Source organism: Tachyglossus aculeatus, chromosome 7 (genome assembly GCF_015852505.1).
Source record: "Tachyglossus aculeatus isolate mTacAcu1 chromosome 7, mTacAcu1.pri, whole genome shotgun sequence".
NCBI lineage: Eukaryota > Metazoa > Chordata > Mammalia > Monotremata > Tachyglossidae > Tachyglossus > Tachyglossus aculeatus.
The window spans coordinates 25379420-25397624 of NC_052072.1; the positions used below are offsets into that span (position 1 = coordinate 25379420).

General features: G+C 50.3%; 1 protein-coding gene across 3 annotated transcripts in view; it reads right to left on the reverse strand.

The window, feature by feature from the left end:
- CDK18 (cyclin dependent kinase 18) overlaps positions 1-17666 on the reverse strand; it is a 42918-nt gene extending 25252 nt beyond the window's left edge. For 2 of the 3 annotated variants that reach the window (XM_038749106.1, XM_038749104.1), the window contains exon 1: positions 17603-17666. Coding sequence is in view for 1 of the 3 variants with exons in the window: in XM_038749103.1 (XP_038605031.1) it covers positions 10580-10597 (18 nt within the window). In the remaining 2 variants the exon portion in view is untranslated. Of the gene's footprint in view, positions 1-10579; positions 10770-17602 lie in introns of those variants that run through there. The other variant, XM_038749103.1, reaches the window with a different exon arrangement.
- Between the last annotated feature and the right edge of the window lie 539 nt (positions 17667-18205).

The window sequence follows — 18205 nt, forward strand, 5'->3', positions numbered from 1 at the left end:
GCATATTGAATTGGACACAGTCCCTGTCCCATATAAGGCCCACAGTCTCAAGTCCCGTTTTAAAGATGAGGTATCTGAGGCGCAGAAAAGTGAAATGACTTGACCAAGGACACACAGCAGACAAGTGGCGGAGCGGGGATTAGAACCCAGGCCCTTCTTACTCCCAGGCCCCTGCTCTATCCACTACACCATTATGCTTATACTACTACTACTACTACTACTACTACTACTACTACTACTACTTCTACTAGTAGAAGTAGTAGTATTTGTTAAAGGCTTATTATGTGTCAGGCACTGTTCTAAGCACTGGGGTAGATACAAGCTAAAATGGTTGGACACAGTCTCTGCCCCACATGGGGCTCACAGTCTTAATCTCCATTTTATAGATGAGGGAACTGAGGCACAGAGAAGTGAAGTGACTTGCCTGAAGTCAAACAGTAGACAAGCGGCAGAGCCAGGATTAGGACCCAGGCCCTTCTGACGCCCAGGACCATGCTCTCTCCACTAGGCCATGATGCTTCTCTCTAGGGTGCAGATGGGCAGGAGTGAGGGGGGAGTGGGGTTCTTGGAGCTGAGGCGGAGCTGGGGAGAGCTCCCATCTGTGAGGGGCAAGAAGACAGTGGGGCAGGGAGAGGGGAAGCAGTTGCAAGTGAAGTCACTATTTGAGGAACTCAAGAAGGCCGAGCTGACTGGGCACCAGCTAGTTTTCACCTCCCCAAAGGCCCATGTGGCAAAGGTCTTCCTCTGAAGCAGGAGGGACTGGAACTTCACCCCATTAACGGACACGAAACCCCAAACTGGGTACCCAGGGAGGGGAGCCTGTCCACAAAATGGATGCCGCCCCCTGCACCTCCCTCTCTCTGTCAAAGACAATCTGAGTGTCGAGCGTGGGCTAGTGGATAGAGCAGGAGCCTGGGAGTCAGAAGGACCTGAGTTCTAATCTCAGCTCTGCCACTCGTCCGCTGTTGTGGAAGTGAGTCACCTCACTTTTCTGTGCCTCAGTTACCTCATCTGTAAATGGGGATGAAGACTGTGAGCTTCATTTGGGACATGATCAGTATCCAACCTGATTAACTTGTATCCACCCCGGTGCTTAGTACAGTTCCTGGCACATAGTAAGTGCTTAACAAATGCCACAAAAAAACCCAACCCAGGGCAGTCACTGGGGTGTGCCTGGGAAGGCTGGACATCAGAAAGCTGTGAATAGCTCACTGTCATCCTCTGGCAGCCCCCCACACAAGACGCCTTCTGTCAAGGAGCCCTCGAGAGAACCAACATCCCAGGTTGGAGGGATGCAGGGGTGGAGGGAGGGGAGGAAGGCGGTCTGGTCACTTGAAGGCAGGGACAGGAGCGGCAGTGTGAGCCAACCTCCTGCCCAGAGCCGGACACAGAATCGCCTTTGTCCCCAGAGCCTGGAGGAGCCGTCTGGGCCCAGCACCATAGAAGAAGAGGCTTCTCCTTACTGGTGCCAGTTTGGGGAAAAGAGTTCACGGCCCAGCTGATTCTAGGCCTGGAGTGAAGCAGTGTGGGGTGGAAGTGGGGAATAGGGTAGTCTTCCCCTGGCAGTTAAAGAGTTAAAGCAGGATTGTGTGCTTGACCTAAGTTTCCCCAGCACCAGCAGCAGAATAAGGATGGTTGTGAAGCAGCGTGGCTCAGTGGAAGGAGCCCGGGCTTTGGAGTCAGAGGTCATGGGTTCAAATCCCGGCTCTGCCAATTGTCAGCTGTGTGACTTTGGGCAGGTCACTTAACTTCTCTGGGCCTCAGTTCCCTCATCTGTAAAATGGGCATTAAGACTGTGGGCCCCACGTGGGACAACCTGATCATCTTGTATTCCCCCAGTGCTTAGAACAGTGCTTTGCACATAGTAAGCGCTTAACAAATACCAACATTATTATTATTACTATTATTATTATTATTATTATTATTATTATTGTAAGAAGGGTTCCTGAGCCCTTTTCTCCCTAATACTAATAATAATAGTAGTGGTATTTGTTAAGTGCTTATTATATGTCAAGCACTGGGGTAGACACCAGATTATCAGGTTAGACGCAGTCCCAAATAAGGCACTCAATCTAAATAGGAGGAAGAACAAGCATTTCATCCCCATTTTACAGATGAGGACACAGGTACAGAGAAGCGAAGTGACTTCCCCAAGGACACTGACGGGCAAGTGACAGAGCCAGGATTAGAACTCAGGTCCCCTACTTCTACTTATGGAACTCGTTAAGTGCTTTCTAAGTGCCAAGCACTCTTCCAAGAGCTGGGGTAAATATAAGTTAATAAGATTGGACACAGTCCCCGTACCACAAGGAGCTCACTGTCTAAGTAGGAGGAAGTCGGATTTAATCCCCATTTTATAGTTGAGGAAACCGAGGGACAGAAGTTAAGTGATTTGCCCAAGGTCACACAGCAGACATGTGGTAGAGCCAGGATTAGAACCCAGGTCCTCTGACTCCCAGCCTGCGCTCTTTCCACTAAGGCCATGCTACTTCCCCTCTACCAACATAACAAAGTGGTCTCTCCCTCTGGAGGGTAAGCTCCTTGTAGGCAGGAAACGGGTCACTTCCCTACCCTGTATTTCCCAGGTGACTGGTACAAGGCACTGACCAAGTAAGTGCTCAATAAATACAACCACTAAAATGGACTGTGTCCAATGTGATTAGCCTGTATTATAATAAAATAATAATGATGGCATTTGTTAAACACTTACTACGTGCAAAGCCCTGTTCTAAGCGCTGGGGGGGATACAAGGGGATCAGGTTGTCCCACATGGGGCTCACAATCTTAATCCCCATTTTACAGATGGGGTAACTGAGGCTCAGAGAAGGTAAGTGACTTGCCCAAGGTCACACAGCAGACATGTGGCAGAGCCGGAATTCGAACCTATGATTTCTGACTCCCAAGCCCGGGCTCTTTCCACTGAGCCACGCTGTATCTACCCCAGAGCTTAGCACAGTGCCTGGTATCCATTCAATCGTATTTACTGAGCTCTTACTGCACACAGAGCACTGAACTAAGAGCTTGGGAGAGTACACTATAACAGTAAACAGACATACTCCCTGCTCACTAAGCAGGTAGCAAATACCATAAAAAACAAAAAGATAATTATTCCCCATGCCCAGAGGCAGGGGGATGGACAAGGTTCCTTCCCCAGGACCTACCCTGGACTTCCTTCCATTCCAGGAGAGGAACTCAGTTTCTGGGCTGTGGGCTCAGGCCTGTGAGCTGATACAGCCCCTACTTAATCAATCTCCTATCAATCTCAATCTCTCTTCTAGACTGTAAGCCCACTGTTGGGCAGGGACCGTCTCTATATGTTGCCAACTTGTACTTCCCAAGCGCTTAGTACAGTGCTCTGCACACAGTAAGCGCTCAATAAATACGATTGAATGAATGAATCTCCATTTCTCCACTGTCTGGGAAGGTTTTAATAAGGCATATTACTTTTAAATCGTCATGAGTTAAACTCTTTAAGAGGCAGTTTCTCTGGACTGGAAGAATTGGCTGCAGCTACCACTGGAAGCCTGAAGATTTCATTGATAACATCTCTTCTGTTCATCAGAGCAACTGCCCCTTTGGCAGTTCATCCAAAGGTTTCTTTCTTTTTCTCCAGAACTTCATGTCTGCCCTCCGCTTCCTGCTTCGCTCCCCTCAGCGTGTGGGTGCCTGTGGGTACTTCTTCACCTGCTCCAATCCAGAACTGAGAACACTTTACGAGAGGCAGGCACAGGAAAACCAGCAAGCCAGCCCCATTTTTAAAAAAATCATAATTGTAAAGCACTTACTATGCACCAAATATTGTATTAAATGCTGGGGAACATACGAGTTAATCAGATTGGACGTGGTCCACGGCCCACATGGAGCTCACGGTCTTAATCCCCATTTCACAGATGAGGTAACTGAGGTACAGAGAAGTAAAGGGACTCGCCCAGAGTTATATAGCAGACAAGTGGCAGAGCTGGGGTTAGAATCCAAGTCCTCTGACTCCCAAGCTCTTATTCTATCCATTAAGCCCTCAGGGGCAACTGATCCCAAAGAAGATGGGAGAGATTTAATCTCTCTATCTCAAATAGAATAGACTTTCCTGGAGAGTGGAGAGAAGCATCAGAATTTAAAGCAGATTTCTTGCCCAGGCAAGAACAGCAGTCCCAACCCCTGCCCTTCCCCCAAGACTTGCCGCCTCTGGTTTCAGCCCTGTGCTGAACTCTAACAGCAGAAGAGAGCTCCAGTTGGGAAAACCTCTAAAGGCCCCAGGACAGACACACCAAGAAGGCCCAGGTTTGGGAATTAGACTTCTTTCAGGAATCAATCAATGATATCGAGTGCTTAATATGTTCAGAACACTGTACTATGAGCTTGGGAGAGTACAGTGAAACAGAATCAGCAGACACATTCCCCGCCCATAATGAGCTCACAGTCTAGAGAGGGAGGCAGACATTAATATGAATAAATACGTAATTTATAATTGAAATTTTCAGGAATGGGAGGGAATCGGCTGCTGTTCCCTGAAGACCTTTAGAGAAGCAGCGTGGCTCAGCGGAAAGAGCACGGGCTTTGGAGTCAGAGGTCATGGGTTCAAATCCTGGCTCTGCCAATTGTCAGCTGTGTGACTTCGGGCAAGTCACTTAACTTCTCTGTGCCTGTTACCTCATCTGTAAAATGGGGATGAAGACTGTGAGTCCCATGTGGGACAACTTGATCACCTTGTAACCTCCCCAGCGCTTAGAACAGTGCTTTGCACATAGTAAGTGCTTAATAAATGCCATTATTATTATTATTATTATTATTATTCAAGAGTGAGAGACATCCCACTTTCATACCCCAGCCAGAAGCTGTGCAGGCTTCATCACTGGCCTCCTGCCTCCAGCCTCTCCTCTCTGCTACCCATTCTGCCCAGATTCATTCATTCATTCAATCATATTTATTGAGTGCTTACTGTGTGCAGAGTACTGTACTAAGCACTTGGGATCTCTCCATTCCTGTAGAAGCTTCAACGGTTGCCCTTTCCTTCCCAAATAAAGCAGAAACTCCAGACCATTTGCTTTAAGGACACTTACCCAAAGCTCGCTGTGGGCAGGGAATGTGTCTAGAGGGGGAAGCACACATTAATATAAAATAAATCATTTATAATATATAACTTATAGATTATAGACATGTACATAAATGGGTTTAAGGTGAGGCTTCCAATATAAATTTTTCTCCACTTCCACCACTAATGTAACCTTTTTTCTCTCCGAACCTCTATGCTAGATTCCAGGGAATGTGTCTGTTTATTGTAGTACTGTTCTCTCGCAAGCGCTTAGTGCAGTGCTCTGGACACAGAAAACTCGTAATAAATACTACTGAATGATTGAATGAAATTCTGGCTTTGCCTCACTCTCATATTCTCCCTTCCTCCCTCCCCCATACTATTTTTGCTGCCTTGACCTTATTTGGCATCTTTCTTAAGCATAAATAAACAAGAAACTGCAGAAGCCAACTAGCTTCTCTGGGACCCATGCTGCTGTTGGGCACTGCCTGAGTTTCCAACCTAGATCTGTAAGGCTGACCACCCTCGTCACTTTATGTGTTGCATTCTTAGTCCTTGGACGTTGCAGACAAACAGGTGTCAAGTGGATGCTGATGCAGTAGGGCCTGGGTCTCCTTCTTCTGGATTTTCAAGAGTGAATAATCTGAGGTTCAAGTTTCTGCAAAGTCACAGAGAAGACCCAACCTTGGGCCCAAGAAGAGAACATTCTAGAATCTGGGGCCCGGGAGAATTATTCAGCAGTCATGTCATCCAACACCCTCTCCCCACACGTCAACCCCCCAGCTCCCTGGGCTTCTTGGAAGGATGCCTCTCAACTAGCCCAGATTGATAATAATAATAATACTGTCATTTGTTAAGCACTTACTAGGTGCCAAGCACTGTTCTAAGCACTGATTAGCACCCGGAATAAAAGTTCCTAGAAAGGAAATTTTAGACAAGCTCCCTAGGTCATCAGTCCCCAGGTTTATCCGTTAAAATATTTCCAATTGTCTAACCTAAATCCCTCCCACTTAATAATAATAGTATTTGTTAAGCACTTACCAGATGTCAAGCACTCTACTAAGCACTGGGATGGATATAAACAAATCAGGTTGGACACAGTCCCTGTCCCAGGTGGGGCTCACAGTCTCAATCCCCATTTTACAGATGAGGTAACTGAGGCACAGACAAGTGAAGTGACTCCGCCAAGGTTACACAGCAGACATGTGGTGGAGCAGGGATTAGAACCCATGACCTTCATCCATTACACCATGCCACTTCTCATGCTGCTCCTGCTTCAACCAACTGTACTTATCGAGCACTCACTGTGTGCAGAGCACTGTACTTAGCGCTTGGGAGAGTACAATACAACAAAGTTGATGAACAAGAACTCAACAATGGTATTTATTGAGCACTTCGGGCGTGCAGAGCACTGTGCTAAGCGCTTGTGAGAGTGCAATGCAACAGAGTTGGCAGACAAGTTACCCGCCCACAATCAGCTTACATTCTGGAGAAATAATCATCATATCCTGGAAAATGGTTTGTAGGTTCCTTTGCCAGGTTAAAACAATCCTAGTTTCTCTACTCTCTCTTTCACAGATCCTATCCTTCAGGTCTTCCATCCTCTTATTTCTCCAGAACTCTACATGGGGTCTCACTGAGGCTAAGTAAATGCTAAATTCCTATTTATGCATAATAATAATAGCATTTAATAAGCACTTACTATGTGCAAAGCACTATTCCAAGTGCTGGGGAGGTTACAAGATGATCAGGTTGTCCCATGAGGGGCTCACAGTCTTAATACGATTAAGTCTCAATAAATACGATTGATTGATTGATCCCCATTTTACAGATGAGGTAACTGAGGCACAGAGAAGTTAAGTGACTTGCCCAAAGTCACACAGCTGACAATTGGAGGAGCCGGAATTTGAACCCATGACCTCTGACTCCAAAGCCCGTGTTCTTTTCCACTGAGCCACGCTGCATCATTAGGAGGGTCTGGATAATGTGAACCCCCACCACCCATGCCATTGCTTCTTAGCCTATTTAGGAGGAAAGGACCTGGGTTCTGATCCTGGCTCTGCCACTTTGCTGTATGACCCTGAGCAAGTCACTTAACTTCTCTGTGACCCAGTTACCTCATCTGTAAAATGGGGATTAAGACTGTGAGCTCCAAGTGGGACAGGTACATGATTAACTTGTATCTACCCCACTACATAGTACAGTGCCTGGAACATAGTAAGTGCTCAACTAATACCATTAAAAAAATTAAAGGGCCCAGGGCTTCTCCCCCTGTTTTGCTCAACTTCTGGTGCTGAATTTATTTTTCCTGCAATCTAGGCTGAATGGCAGACTTCTACCTTCCAATCAAGAGTCCATCCAATTCTCCCGAAAGAGGGGATTGCATTTTTAATGGTTTTTGTTAAGCGCTTATTATGGGCTAGGCAGTGTGTTAAGCTTTGGGGTAGATACCAGATAATCAGACTGGACAATGACCCCGTCCCACCTCGAGCTCACAGTTTTAATCCCCAGTTTACAGATGAGGTAACTGAGGCACAGAGAATTGAAGTGACTTGCCATGATCTCTAACTCCTGTGCTCTTTCCACTGAGCCATGACAATCAATCACATTTATTGAGTGCTTACTGTATGCAGAACACTGTATTAAGTGCCTGGGAGAGTTCAGTACAACAGAGTTGGCAGACATGTTCCCTACCTGCAATGAGCTGATAGTTTAGAGGGCAGAACACTCCACTAAGTGCGGGGCAAATATTCTTTTAATTATTAGGCTATGAACGCCCTGAGAGACAAGGATCATGTCTAATTTCTGTATATTCTTTCCCAGAGATTAATTAGTGCAGTGCTCTGCACATAGTAAGTGCTCAATAAACTACTACTACTCTTGCACCATGAGACTCAAACTCGGGACTCTCTGCCTAAAAAAAATAATTGCCCTAAAATAAGCCAAAGACAGACTCATCCGGCAAGAAGTCTTATTTGGAAACTTCCCCAGGGAGGTTAAGTCACTTGCTCAAGGTCACACAGCATTTAAGCAGCAGATGAAGGAAAGAAGCCCAAAGTCCAGACCTCCCAGGCAGCACCTACTAGGCCATTTGTTTCTCTCTCCTTGTGGGGCTGGGGATGGGGGGGGAGGGCCAGAGACTAAACCTTTGTTTAATTCCCCTTTGTTTCCTGAGGCTGCTTCTGAGTACGGAATCGGCAGGGAGGCAAGGGTGTGTGGTTTGATGAAAGGCACTTGGAAAAAGGCCTGTTCCCTCCGGTCAACCTCTACATCCAGCACAAATACCCACCAGGGTACCCACCCTGCTTCGGGGAGAAGCTTCAGTGGGATCTAATACCAACTCAACCCTTGGCACCCAGCCCAACTCAAAGATGGGGCCCGCTCTTTCCTTTGAGACCAGGGTCAGGGGGAGGACGTATGTGTGTCTGGGAGGGTGGAGGGTTGTCCTATCCTATGTCCAGCGGGGAGAGTTGAGCTCAGATGATCCAGGAGTCCCCAGCTGCATCTCTGCTTTCTTCGGTCATGAGGCTGCCGGCCCTCCCCTCCTCAGAACCTGAGGGACTCAATCAGTAGGTCAGTCAGAGCTGCACAGGGACAGATGGAGAGCACAGCCAGGACTCGTCCTACATCTTGCCTTCCAGCGCCTTCCACCTGACCCCCGACCCATGGCAGTCTGCTAGCCCTGAAGGAGAGGGGCAGCTGACACACCCTAACCTCAGCACTCAGGGCAAAATGTGGAGAATTCCCTACTTGGGGAACTGGAAGTGGATAGGGGAAGGGCAAGGTACAAGAATTGCATGGAAAGAAGTGCTTAGTACACCGCTCTGCACATACTAAGTGCTCAGTAAGTAATAATAATAATGGTTATTTGTTAAGTGCTTACTTTGTGCCAAGCACTGTTCTAAGCGCTGGGGTAGAGACAAGGTAATCAGGTTGCCCCACGTGGGCCTCACAGTCTTAATCCCCATTTTACAGATGAGGTAACAGGCACAGAGAAGTTAAGTGACTTGCCCAAAGTCACACAGCTGACAAGTGGCAGAGCCAGGATTAGACCTCTGACTTCCAAGCCCGTTCTCTTTCCACTAAGCCATACTGCTTCTCCTAGGCAAAAAAAAATCAGCATTCTAAACTAGAATAACTGCAGTCCGGCAGCTCTGAAGCCTTAATCTCCCTCCCCCACCAAAGAGTCTGAGAATAATAATAGTAATTATGGTCTTTTTTAAGCACTTACTATGTTCCAGGCATTGTATTAAGCGCTTGGGCAGGTTGGACAGAGTCCCTGTCCCTCATGGGGCTCACAGTCTTAATCCCCATTTTACAGATGAGGTAACTGAGGCCTGGAGAAGTGAAGTGACTTGCCCAAGGTCACATAGCAGACAAGTGGGGGAGACTGGATTAGAATCCATGACGTCTGACTCCCAAGCCCATGCTCTATTCACTAGATTCACCAGGATTAAATGAGAGATAGGCTGAAGCTCTCCCGGGGCTTGAAGTGACTGGCAAAACATGGCCTGGAAGTTTAGAAAATTCTGGGGGAAAAATCGGGACCCCCAAGTTCTTGCCTGGAGGCAGGGATGCCTCCAGATGAGGCTCTTCAGACTGCTGAGGCTGTCAAACTCACACATCACACTAAACGAGGGTGCTCACCTAGATTTTCTGCCCCCCACCGCCTCGTTGGCTAGAAAGATTCATTTCCAAACAGACCAGAGGATCCTAGATTTCTCAGGCCAGGAGATCTTCTGTAGTCAGCTTATCCATGCCCCTGCCTCTGGGCAGGCAGACCTACCCCTAACTAGTCCAGCCAGTCTCCCCTTTGGTACACAGTCTTTGACTGTGAACCCACTGTTGGGTAGGGACCGTCTCTAAATGTTGCCAACTTGTACTTCCCAAGCGCTTAGTACAGTGCTCTGCACACAGTAAGCGCTCAATAAATACGAGTGAATGAATGAATGAATGGAGACACCAGAATCACAGCTCAAGCAAGCCAACTTGGTAACTGTCCGTAAAATCCTCCTCTTGTATAAATTCACTCCCTTGTGCTACAGCACTTTTTAATTCAGATTAACAGCAGCCTGAATGAGCCCAATGTTGTTCGCTGTTCCAAGCTAAGCAGACTCGGGCCCAGGTACAACTCGGAAGCCAGGTGGGGCAGGGGGTGCAGGAATGAAGAAGATGGCGTTTATTAAGTGCTTACTGCGTGTCAAGAACTGTTCTAAATGCTGGAGTGGAACGAGATAGGTTGGACACAGTCCCTGTCCCACATGGAGCTCATAATCTTAACCCCCATTTTACGGATGAGGTAACTGAGGCACAGAGAAGTGAAGTGACTTGCCCAAGGTCACACAAAAGACAAGTGGCAGAGCTGGGATTAGAGCCCAGTTCCTTCTGACCTCTAGGCCTGTGCTCTTTCCACTAGGCCATGCTGCTTCTCAGTAAGGGCTGGGACACATTCATTCATTCAATCGTATTTATTGCACGCTTACTGTGTGCAGAGCACTGTACTAAGCGCTTGGAAAGTACCATTCGGCAACAGATAGAAATAATCCCTACCCAACAACGGGCTCCCATGAATTGAGACCTCTTTGAGCTCCACGAAGTTCTTCTAGTGGTCCTTGGTCTCTGCCTCCACTTGCCTTCTTTGAACAGTGGCCATTGCAGATACTTTAGAAGTGGAAAAAAATTCCCCGAAGGCCTGGCTGAGCAGGTGTGCTGGTCTCTGTTTTCCCGGAGAGACACCCGGCCTACGAGACTGAGTCAGAACCCTTGCCAGGAGGTGAGGAGAGGAGCCGAACTCGGCTGGCCGAACTAGCCTAATAATAACATAATAATAAAATAATAAATAAAATAAATAAAATAAATAAAATAAATAAAATAATAATAACTACCCTAATAATAACAATAATGATGATAACGATAATAGTATTTGTTAAACATTATGTGCCAAGCCCTGTGGGTAGATACAATTGTCAGCTGTGTGACTTTGGGCAAGTCACTTAACTTCTCTGTGTCTCAGTTCCCTCATCTGTAAAATGGGGATGAAGACTGTGAGCCCCCCCCCTTGGGACAACCTGATCACCTTGTAACTTCCCCAGCTGGGCAAGTCACTTTATCTGTGCCTCAGTTCCCTCATCTGTAAAATGGGGATGAAGACTGTGAGCCCCCCCTTGGGACAACCTGCTCACCTTGTAACTTCCCTAGCGCTTAGAACAGTGCTTTGCACATAGTAAGTGCTTAATAAATGCCATTATTATTATTATTATTATACAAGACAATCAGGTTGAACAAAGTATGAATAACGGACTCAGAGTCTATATAGGTGGGAGAACAGGTATTGAATCCCCATTTTACAGTCACAGAAAAGTCAAGTGATTTGCCCCAGGTCACACAGCAGGCAGTTGCCAGTGAGGGGATTAGAACCCAGACCCTCTGACTTCCCCAGCGCTTAGAACAGTGCTTTGCACATAGTAAGCGCTTAATAAACACCATTATTATTATTATACAAGACAATCAGGTTGAACAAAGTATGAACAAGGGACTCAGAGTCTATATAGGTGGGAGAACAGGTATTGAATCCCCATTTTACAGTCACAGAAAAGTCAAGTGATTTGCCCCAGGTCACACAGCAGGCAGTTGCCAGTGAGGGGATTAGAACCCAGACCCTCTGACTCCCACACCTGTGTTCTTTCCATTAGGCCTCTGCAGATTCCCCTCACTGGTCACGGAGGAGAAACTGCCCATGCAGCATCTTGTGCTGGGAGGGCAAAGCGTGTAAGTGGGGTTCACAGCTGGGCACAGTCCGGGTAGGGGCTGTGGCTCAGTAGAAAGAGCCCGGGCTTGGGAGTCAGAGGTCGTGGGTTCAAATCCCCGCTCTGCCAATTGTCAGCTGTGTGACTTTGGGCAAGTCACTTAACTTCTCCGGGCCTCAGTTCCCTCATCTGTAAAATGGGGGTTAAAACTGTGAACCCCCCGTGGGACAACCTGATCACCTTGTAACCCCCCAGCGCTTAGAACAGTGCTTTGCACATAGTAAGCGCTTAACAAATACCATTATTATTATTATTATTATTAGGGGCATAACATAACAGGATGTGTCTTCCCCCCCACCACCCCATCTTTGGAAACAAAGGGGTTAAGCTAATTAGAGAGGACTGGAAGAGGGCCAAGAACTACCTAATAGACCAGCAGAGCACTCCCTAATAGACCGGCAGAGCAAAACAGTTACCGTAATTAATTAAATGTGGGGGTAGTGGGAGGAGGGGACGTTTGGGTCTCCTGCTCCAGAGGGAAAGCCAGCCGATAGACTTGGGGGAAAGGGCACTGAGACCCCGGAGTCTAATTCCTCTCTCCCCACTCTCTCAGTTCCACTCTCAGGTGAGAAGCTAGAGATCAACACAAATGTGTGGCATCAATCATATTTATTGAGTGCTTACTGTGTGCAGAGCACTGCACTAAGCGCTTAGGAAGTACAATCTGGCAACATATACAGTCCCTACCCAACAGTGGGCTCACAGTCTAGAAGATAATGATAGGATATGATATCTTCTATCTAGAAGATATGCATCAGCAGATATGGGTGGGGATTTGGATTCCCTAGTCCTCTAGATTTCCACTGGCTTGCTCCCCACTTCCTGTGCTTAGGTGGGAGAAACCTCCTCCTCTGATTCCTCACCCCATTCCCAGGTGGGAAATCCCACAACAACACGGCAACACAGTTGTCCGCTCCACCCCCGTCCGGCTGCTGCCAAGGACTGGACGGGGTGGGATTCAAAGTTCAAAAGTGGAAATCCTGGCGAGACCCTCTCTGCTCAGTGGGGTACAACTGATGAGGCCCCAGGCAGGAATTTGCTGGGACCGGTCGGGCAATCCCTGGGCTGACAAGAAGGGCAAGGGGGGAAACCGAGGAAGGTGAGATCTAAACCCCAATGGGATGGCGAGGAGCTGCTCTGGACCAGGATCCATCAATCAATCAATTGTATTTATTGAGCACTTACTGTGTGCAGAGCACTGTACTAAGATGCACTGTACTGTACGAGAGAAGCAGCGTGGCTTAGTGGAAAGAGCAGGGGCTTTGGAGTCAAAGGTCATGGGTGCTAATCCCACCTCTGCCACTTGTCAGCTGTGCGACTTTGGGCCAGTCACTTAACTTCTCTGTGCCTCAGTTACCTCATCTGTAAAATGGGGATTAAGACTGTGAGCCCCACGTGGGACAACTTGATTACCTTGTATTTACCCCAGCACTTAGAACGATGCTCGGCACATAGTAAGCACTTAACAAATACCATTATTATTATTATTATTATTATTAAGCCCTTGGGAGAGTACAGTTTGACAATATAATAGAGTTGGTAGACACATTCCCAGGATCAAGCAGAAGTCCAGGGGACTCCTACCCCAAACATGATTCAGCGTGGCTCAGTGGAAAGAGCCCGGGCTTTGGAGTCAGAGGTCATGGGTTCAAATCCCAGCTCCACCCCTTGTCAGCTGTGTGACTTTGGGCAAGTCACTTCACTGGGCCTCAGTTACCTCATCTGTAAAATGGGGATGAAGACTGTGAGCCCCCCCGCGTGGGACAACCCAATCACCTTGTAACCTCCCTAGCTCTTCGAACGGTGCTCTGCACGCAATAAGCGCTTAATAAATGCTATCATTATTATTATTATTCCTCCAACGGCCGGGAAACCCCCGCTCCCCTGCAGGAGGGTGGCAGCCACCACCCTAGCCAGCTGAAAGGGAAACACAACCTTAAAAGGCTGCTCAGATCCCTGTTCAGACCTGGGAGCCCGTCACCCAGGCTCAAACTGGCTGAGTCTGAACAGAGGGAAGGGACAACAAGCGGGATGAGGAGGGAGGGGCGAGCGGGAGGCGGGCTGCTGGCTCAATGCCTGGGCTGCTTATTAGCCACAGCTGCAAAATAAGTGCATGGTCTGCTGGGGTTGGGGCAGAGCCTGCAGCATGCGGGGATCTCCAAGTATGTACACACGCGTGAGCCAGATTAACCTTTGCAGGGAAGGGGAGTTGGGGACACCTAGCCTCCGCTGCGGATTGGGTTGAAACCAGAAAGTCAGATCAGTGCTTTGCACATAGTAAATGCTTAATAAATGCCATTATTATTATTATTATTATCTTGCAGCCTGGGAGGTCTCCCGGTCTGGCCCTTTCTCCTCGTCCCCAGCCGGCACTTTCAAGGGTTCCAGCCACATCTCTGCCTTCTCATACAGGCCCAGCCACCCTCAGTTTCCCCCCTCCCCTCGACAGGAGGTCAGCTGCCCTCCTGGAATGTGGGTGTGAGCGTGGGCACAGGCCTCACACATAGCTGACGGGACAAGGAGCTGCAACAGTAATAATAATAATAATGGCATTTATTAAACACTATGTGCAAAGCACTGTTCTAAGCGCTGGGGAGGTTACAAGGTGATCAGGTTGTCCCACGGGGGGCTCACAGTCTTCATCCCCCTTTTACAGATGAGGGAACTGAGGCACAGGGAAGTTAAGTGACTTGCCCAAAGTCACGCAGCTGACAAGTGGCGGAGCTGGGATTTGAACCCATGACCTCTGGCTCCCTGGCCCGAGCTCTTTCCACTGAGCCACGCTGCTTGTCGAAGTCACAGGCCACTGGCCCCGGTGGGGAGGTGGACAGAGAGGTGGGGCAGGGGTGGGAAGGGGAGGGACATGGGATTGGGGCAGTGACAGACTTTCCTGGAGGTTTGGGACAGTTTTTCTTTTTTTAAAATGGTATTTGTTAAGCACATACTATGTGCCAAGCACTGAGTAGGTACAAGTTCATTCATTCAGTCGTATTTATTGAGCGCTTACTGTGTACAGAGCACTGTACCAAGCACTGGGGAAGTACAAGTCGGCCACATAGTTACTTCACATAGAGAAGCAGCGTGGCTCAGTGGAAAGAGCACGGGATCTGGAGTCAGAGGTCATGGGTTCAAACCCTGCCTCCGCTACTTGTCAGCTGTGTGACTTTGGGCAAGTCACTTCACTTCTCTGTGCCTCACTTACCTCATCTGTAAAATGGGATTAAGACTGTGAGCCCTCCGAGGGACAACTTGATCATCTTGTAACCTCCCCAACACTTAGAACAGTGCTTTGCACATAGTAAGTGCTTAATAAATGCCACTATTATTATTACAGTTACTCAGGTTGGACACAGTCCACATCCCACATGGGGCTCACAGACTTAATCCTCATTTTACAGTTGAGATAACAGGCACAGAGAAGTTAAGTGGGTTGCCCAAGGTTACACAGCAGACAAATGGCAGAGTCGTGATTAGAACCCAGATCCTTCTGACTTCCAGGCTACGCTCTATCCATTAGGCCACACCCATCCTCAGTTAAATCAGTACCGGCACCAAGGGATTTACCTTTGGTAAAGCAGAAGAGAAGCAGCGTGGCTCAATGGAAAGAGCATGGGCTTGGTAGTCAGAAGTCATGGGTTCAAATCCTGACTCCGCCACTTGTCAGCTGTGTGACTTTGGGCAAGTCACTTAACTTCTCTGTGCCTCAGTGACCTCATCTGTAAAATGGGGATGAAGACTGTGAGCCCCCTGTGGGACAACCTGATCTTCTTGTAACCTCCCCAGAGCATAGAACAATGCTTTGCACATAGTAGGTGCTTAATAAATGCCATCATCATCATTATTATTCTCTGTGCCTCTGTTACCTCATCTGCAAAATGAGGATTAAAACTGTGAGCCCACGGTGGGACAACCTGATCACCTTGTAACCTCCCCAGAGCTAAGAACAGTGCTTTGCATATAGTAAGCACTTAACAAAATACCATCATCATCATTATTATTATTACAAATCGGAAACATAGAGACTGTCCGTACCCAACCATGGGTGCGAGTTGATGCTCCCCAGACACAACCAGTCCCCTACTTGCTCCAGACTCTCCCGTTTTCCCCTCCCCGGACCAGGGGGGGTCTCTCCAGGGCGACTCTCTGGCTTGGAGAGGTGGATTGCTGATCCTCAATCATATTTATTGAGCACTTACTGTGCACACAGCACTGTACTAAACGCCTGGAAAGTACAATACAGCAATAGAGAGACAATCCCTACCCACAACGGGCTTATAGCCTAGAGAAATAGTAATAATAAAACTGGTATTCGTTAAGCGCTTACTATGTGCCAAGCACTGTTCTAGGCGCTGGGGTAGGTACGAGGTAATTCATTCATTCATTCAATCGTATTTATTGAGCGCTTACTGTGTGCAGAGCACTGTACTAAGCGCTTGGGAAGTACGAGTTGGCAACATATAGAGACGGTCCCTACCCAACAACAGGCTCACGGGTAATCAGGTTGTCCCACGTGGGGCTCACAGCCTTCATCCCCATTTTCCAGATGAGGGAACTGAGGCCCAGAGAAGTGAAGCGACTTGGCCGAGGTCACACGGCAGACAAGTGGCGGGGGGCGGAATTAGAACCCACGACCTGTGACTCCCAAGCCCCAAATGCCACCGTATTAACCCTACGTCTGCCGGGGAGCGGAAAGCCCGGAGGTACAGTTCCCGATCCACCCCTCTCCCGGCCCAACCCCAAGTTGGGGGCGATAGGAAAGGCCGCCGCCGCCGCCTCCTCCGGGGGGTAGGCCGGGAGCCGAAATTCCTCCCGGGAGTTGGGAGGCCTGAAGGCCGGCCGGGCAGCGAGCCCCCCCAACCCTGTCTGTCTGTCGGTCTGTCTGTCGGTCTGTCTGTCTGTCGGTCTGTCTGTCCAGCCTCTTCGCTGGAAGCCGGTCCGGCCTCCCCCCGCGGCAGAGGGCAGAGGGCGGCCTTTAAGGGCCCCTCCGCTCCACCTCGGCTCCGTCTCCCGGGAGCCGGCCTGTCCGCCCCCCTCCTACACCCCCGGCCGGGCCTTCCTCTTGTCCCTCCTCCTGTCCCCTCTGTCCTGTCCCTCCTCTTGTTCCCCCCGCTTGTCCCCTCTGTCCTGTCCCTCCTCTTGTTCCCCCTCTTGTCCCCTCTGTCCTGCCCCTCCCCTTGTTCCCCCGCTTGTCCCCTCTGTCCTGTCCCTCCTCTTGTTCCCCCTCTTGTCCCCTCTGTCCTGCCCCTCCCCTTGTTCCCCCGCTTGTCCCCTCTGTCCTTCCCCTCCCCTCTTGTCGCCTCCTCCTGCCCCCCTTGTCCCCGTCCTGTCCCTCCTCCTGTCCCCCCTCATCCTCCCGTCCTGTCCCCCGTCCTGTTCCCCCTCTTGTCGCCTCCTCCTGTCCCCCCCTCCTGCCCCCTCATCCTCCCGTCCTGTCCCTCCTCCTGTCCCCCCTCCTGCCCCCCCTTATCCTCCCGTCCTGTCCCCCCTCCTGCCCCCCTTATTCTCCCCTCCTGTCCCTCCTCCTGTCCCCCCTATCCTCCCCTCCTGTCCCCCCTTATCCTCCCGTCCTGTCCCTCCTCCTGTCCCCCCCTCTTGTCCCCCTACTGTCTTCCCCCTCTTATCCCCTTCTCCTGTCCCTCCCTCTTGTCCCCTCTCCTGCCCCCCCCCCTTGTCCCCCCTGTCCCGTCCTGTTCCCCCCCGTCCCGCCCCCCCCGCGGGCTGCCTGACTATCCGTCCTCCCGAGCGGGCTCGAAGGCGCTGGCCTCACCGCTCCGGTTGCCCCGGCTCCGGGCCCCGGTTGCTCCGGTTGCTCCGGCTCCTGCCCGCTCGGGCTCCGGGCTGCTCCGGCCCCGGCCCCGGCCCCGGCCTCGGCCTGCGGGCTCCGGGCTCCGGGCTCCTTGGTCCGGGCTCCGGCCCCGGGCTCCGGGCTCCTCCGGGCTCCGGCTCCTGTCGGCTCCGGGGTCCGGATCGCGGGCTCCTAGCTCCGGGCTCCTCCGGTCTCCTCCGGGCTCCGGCTCCTGTCTGGGGGCTCGGGGGTCGCGGGACGTGAGTCTCCCGGGGTGGGAAGGGATAACGGCTCCCGGGGACCCGAGCCCCCCGAGCCCTACGCCCGGGGCGCCCCAGCCGGACCACCACCGGCGCCGGGAGGAGGGAGGGAGGGAGGCGGGAGGAGGAGGAGGAGGAGGAGGAGGAGGAGGAGGAGGAGGAGGAGGAGGAGGAGTCCGGCGGGTCCCGGCTGGCAGCCCCCCGCCCGGCCTTCCCGCCCCTTCCTTCCCCTTCCTCCCTTCCCTCCCTCCCCGGGGGGAACGGGGCGCTCAGCGGACACAGCCCCGCCGGGGGACTCACGGGCCCTGCCTTCCAATCCCGCCTC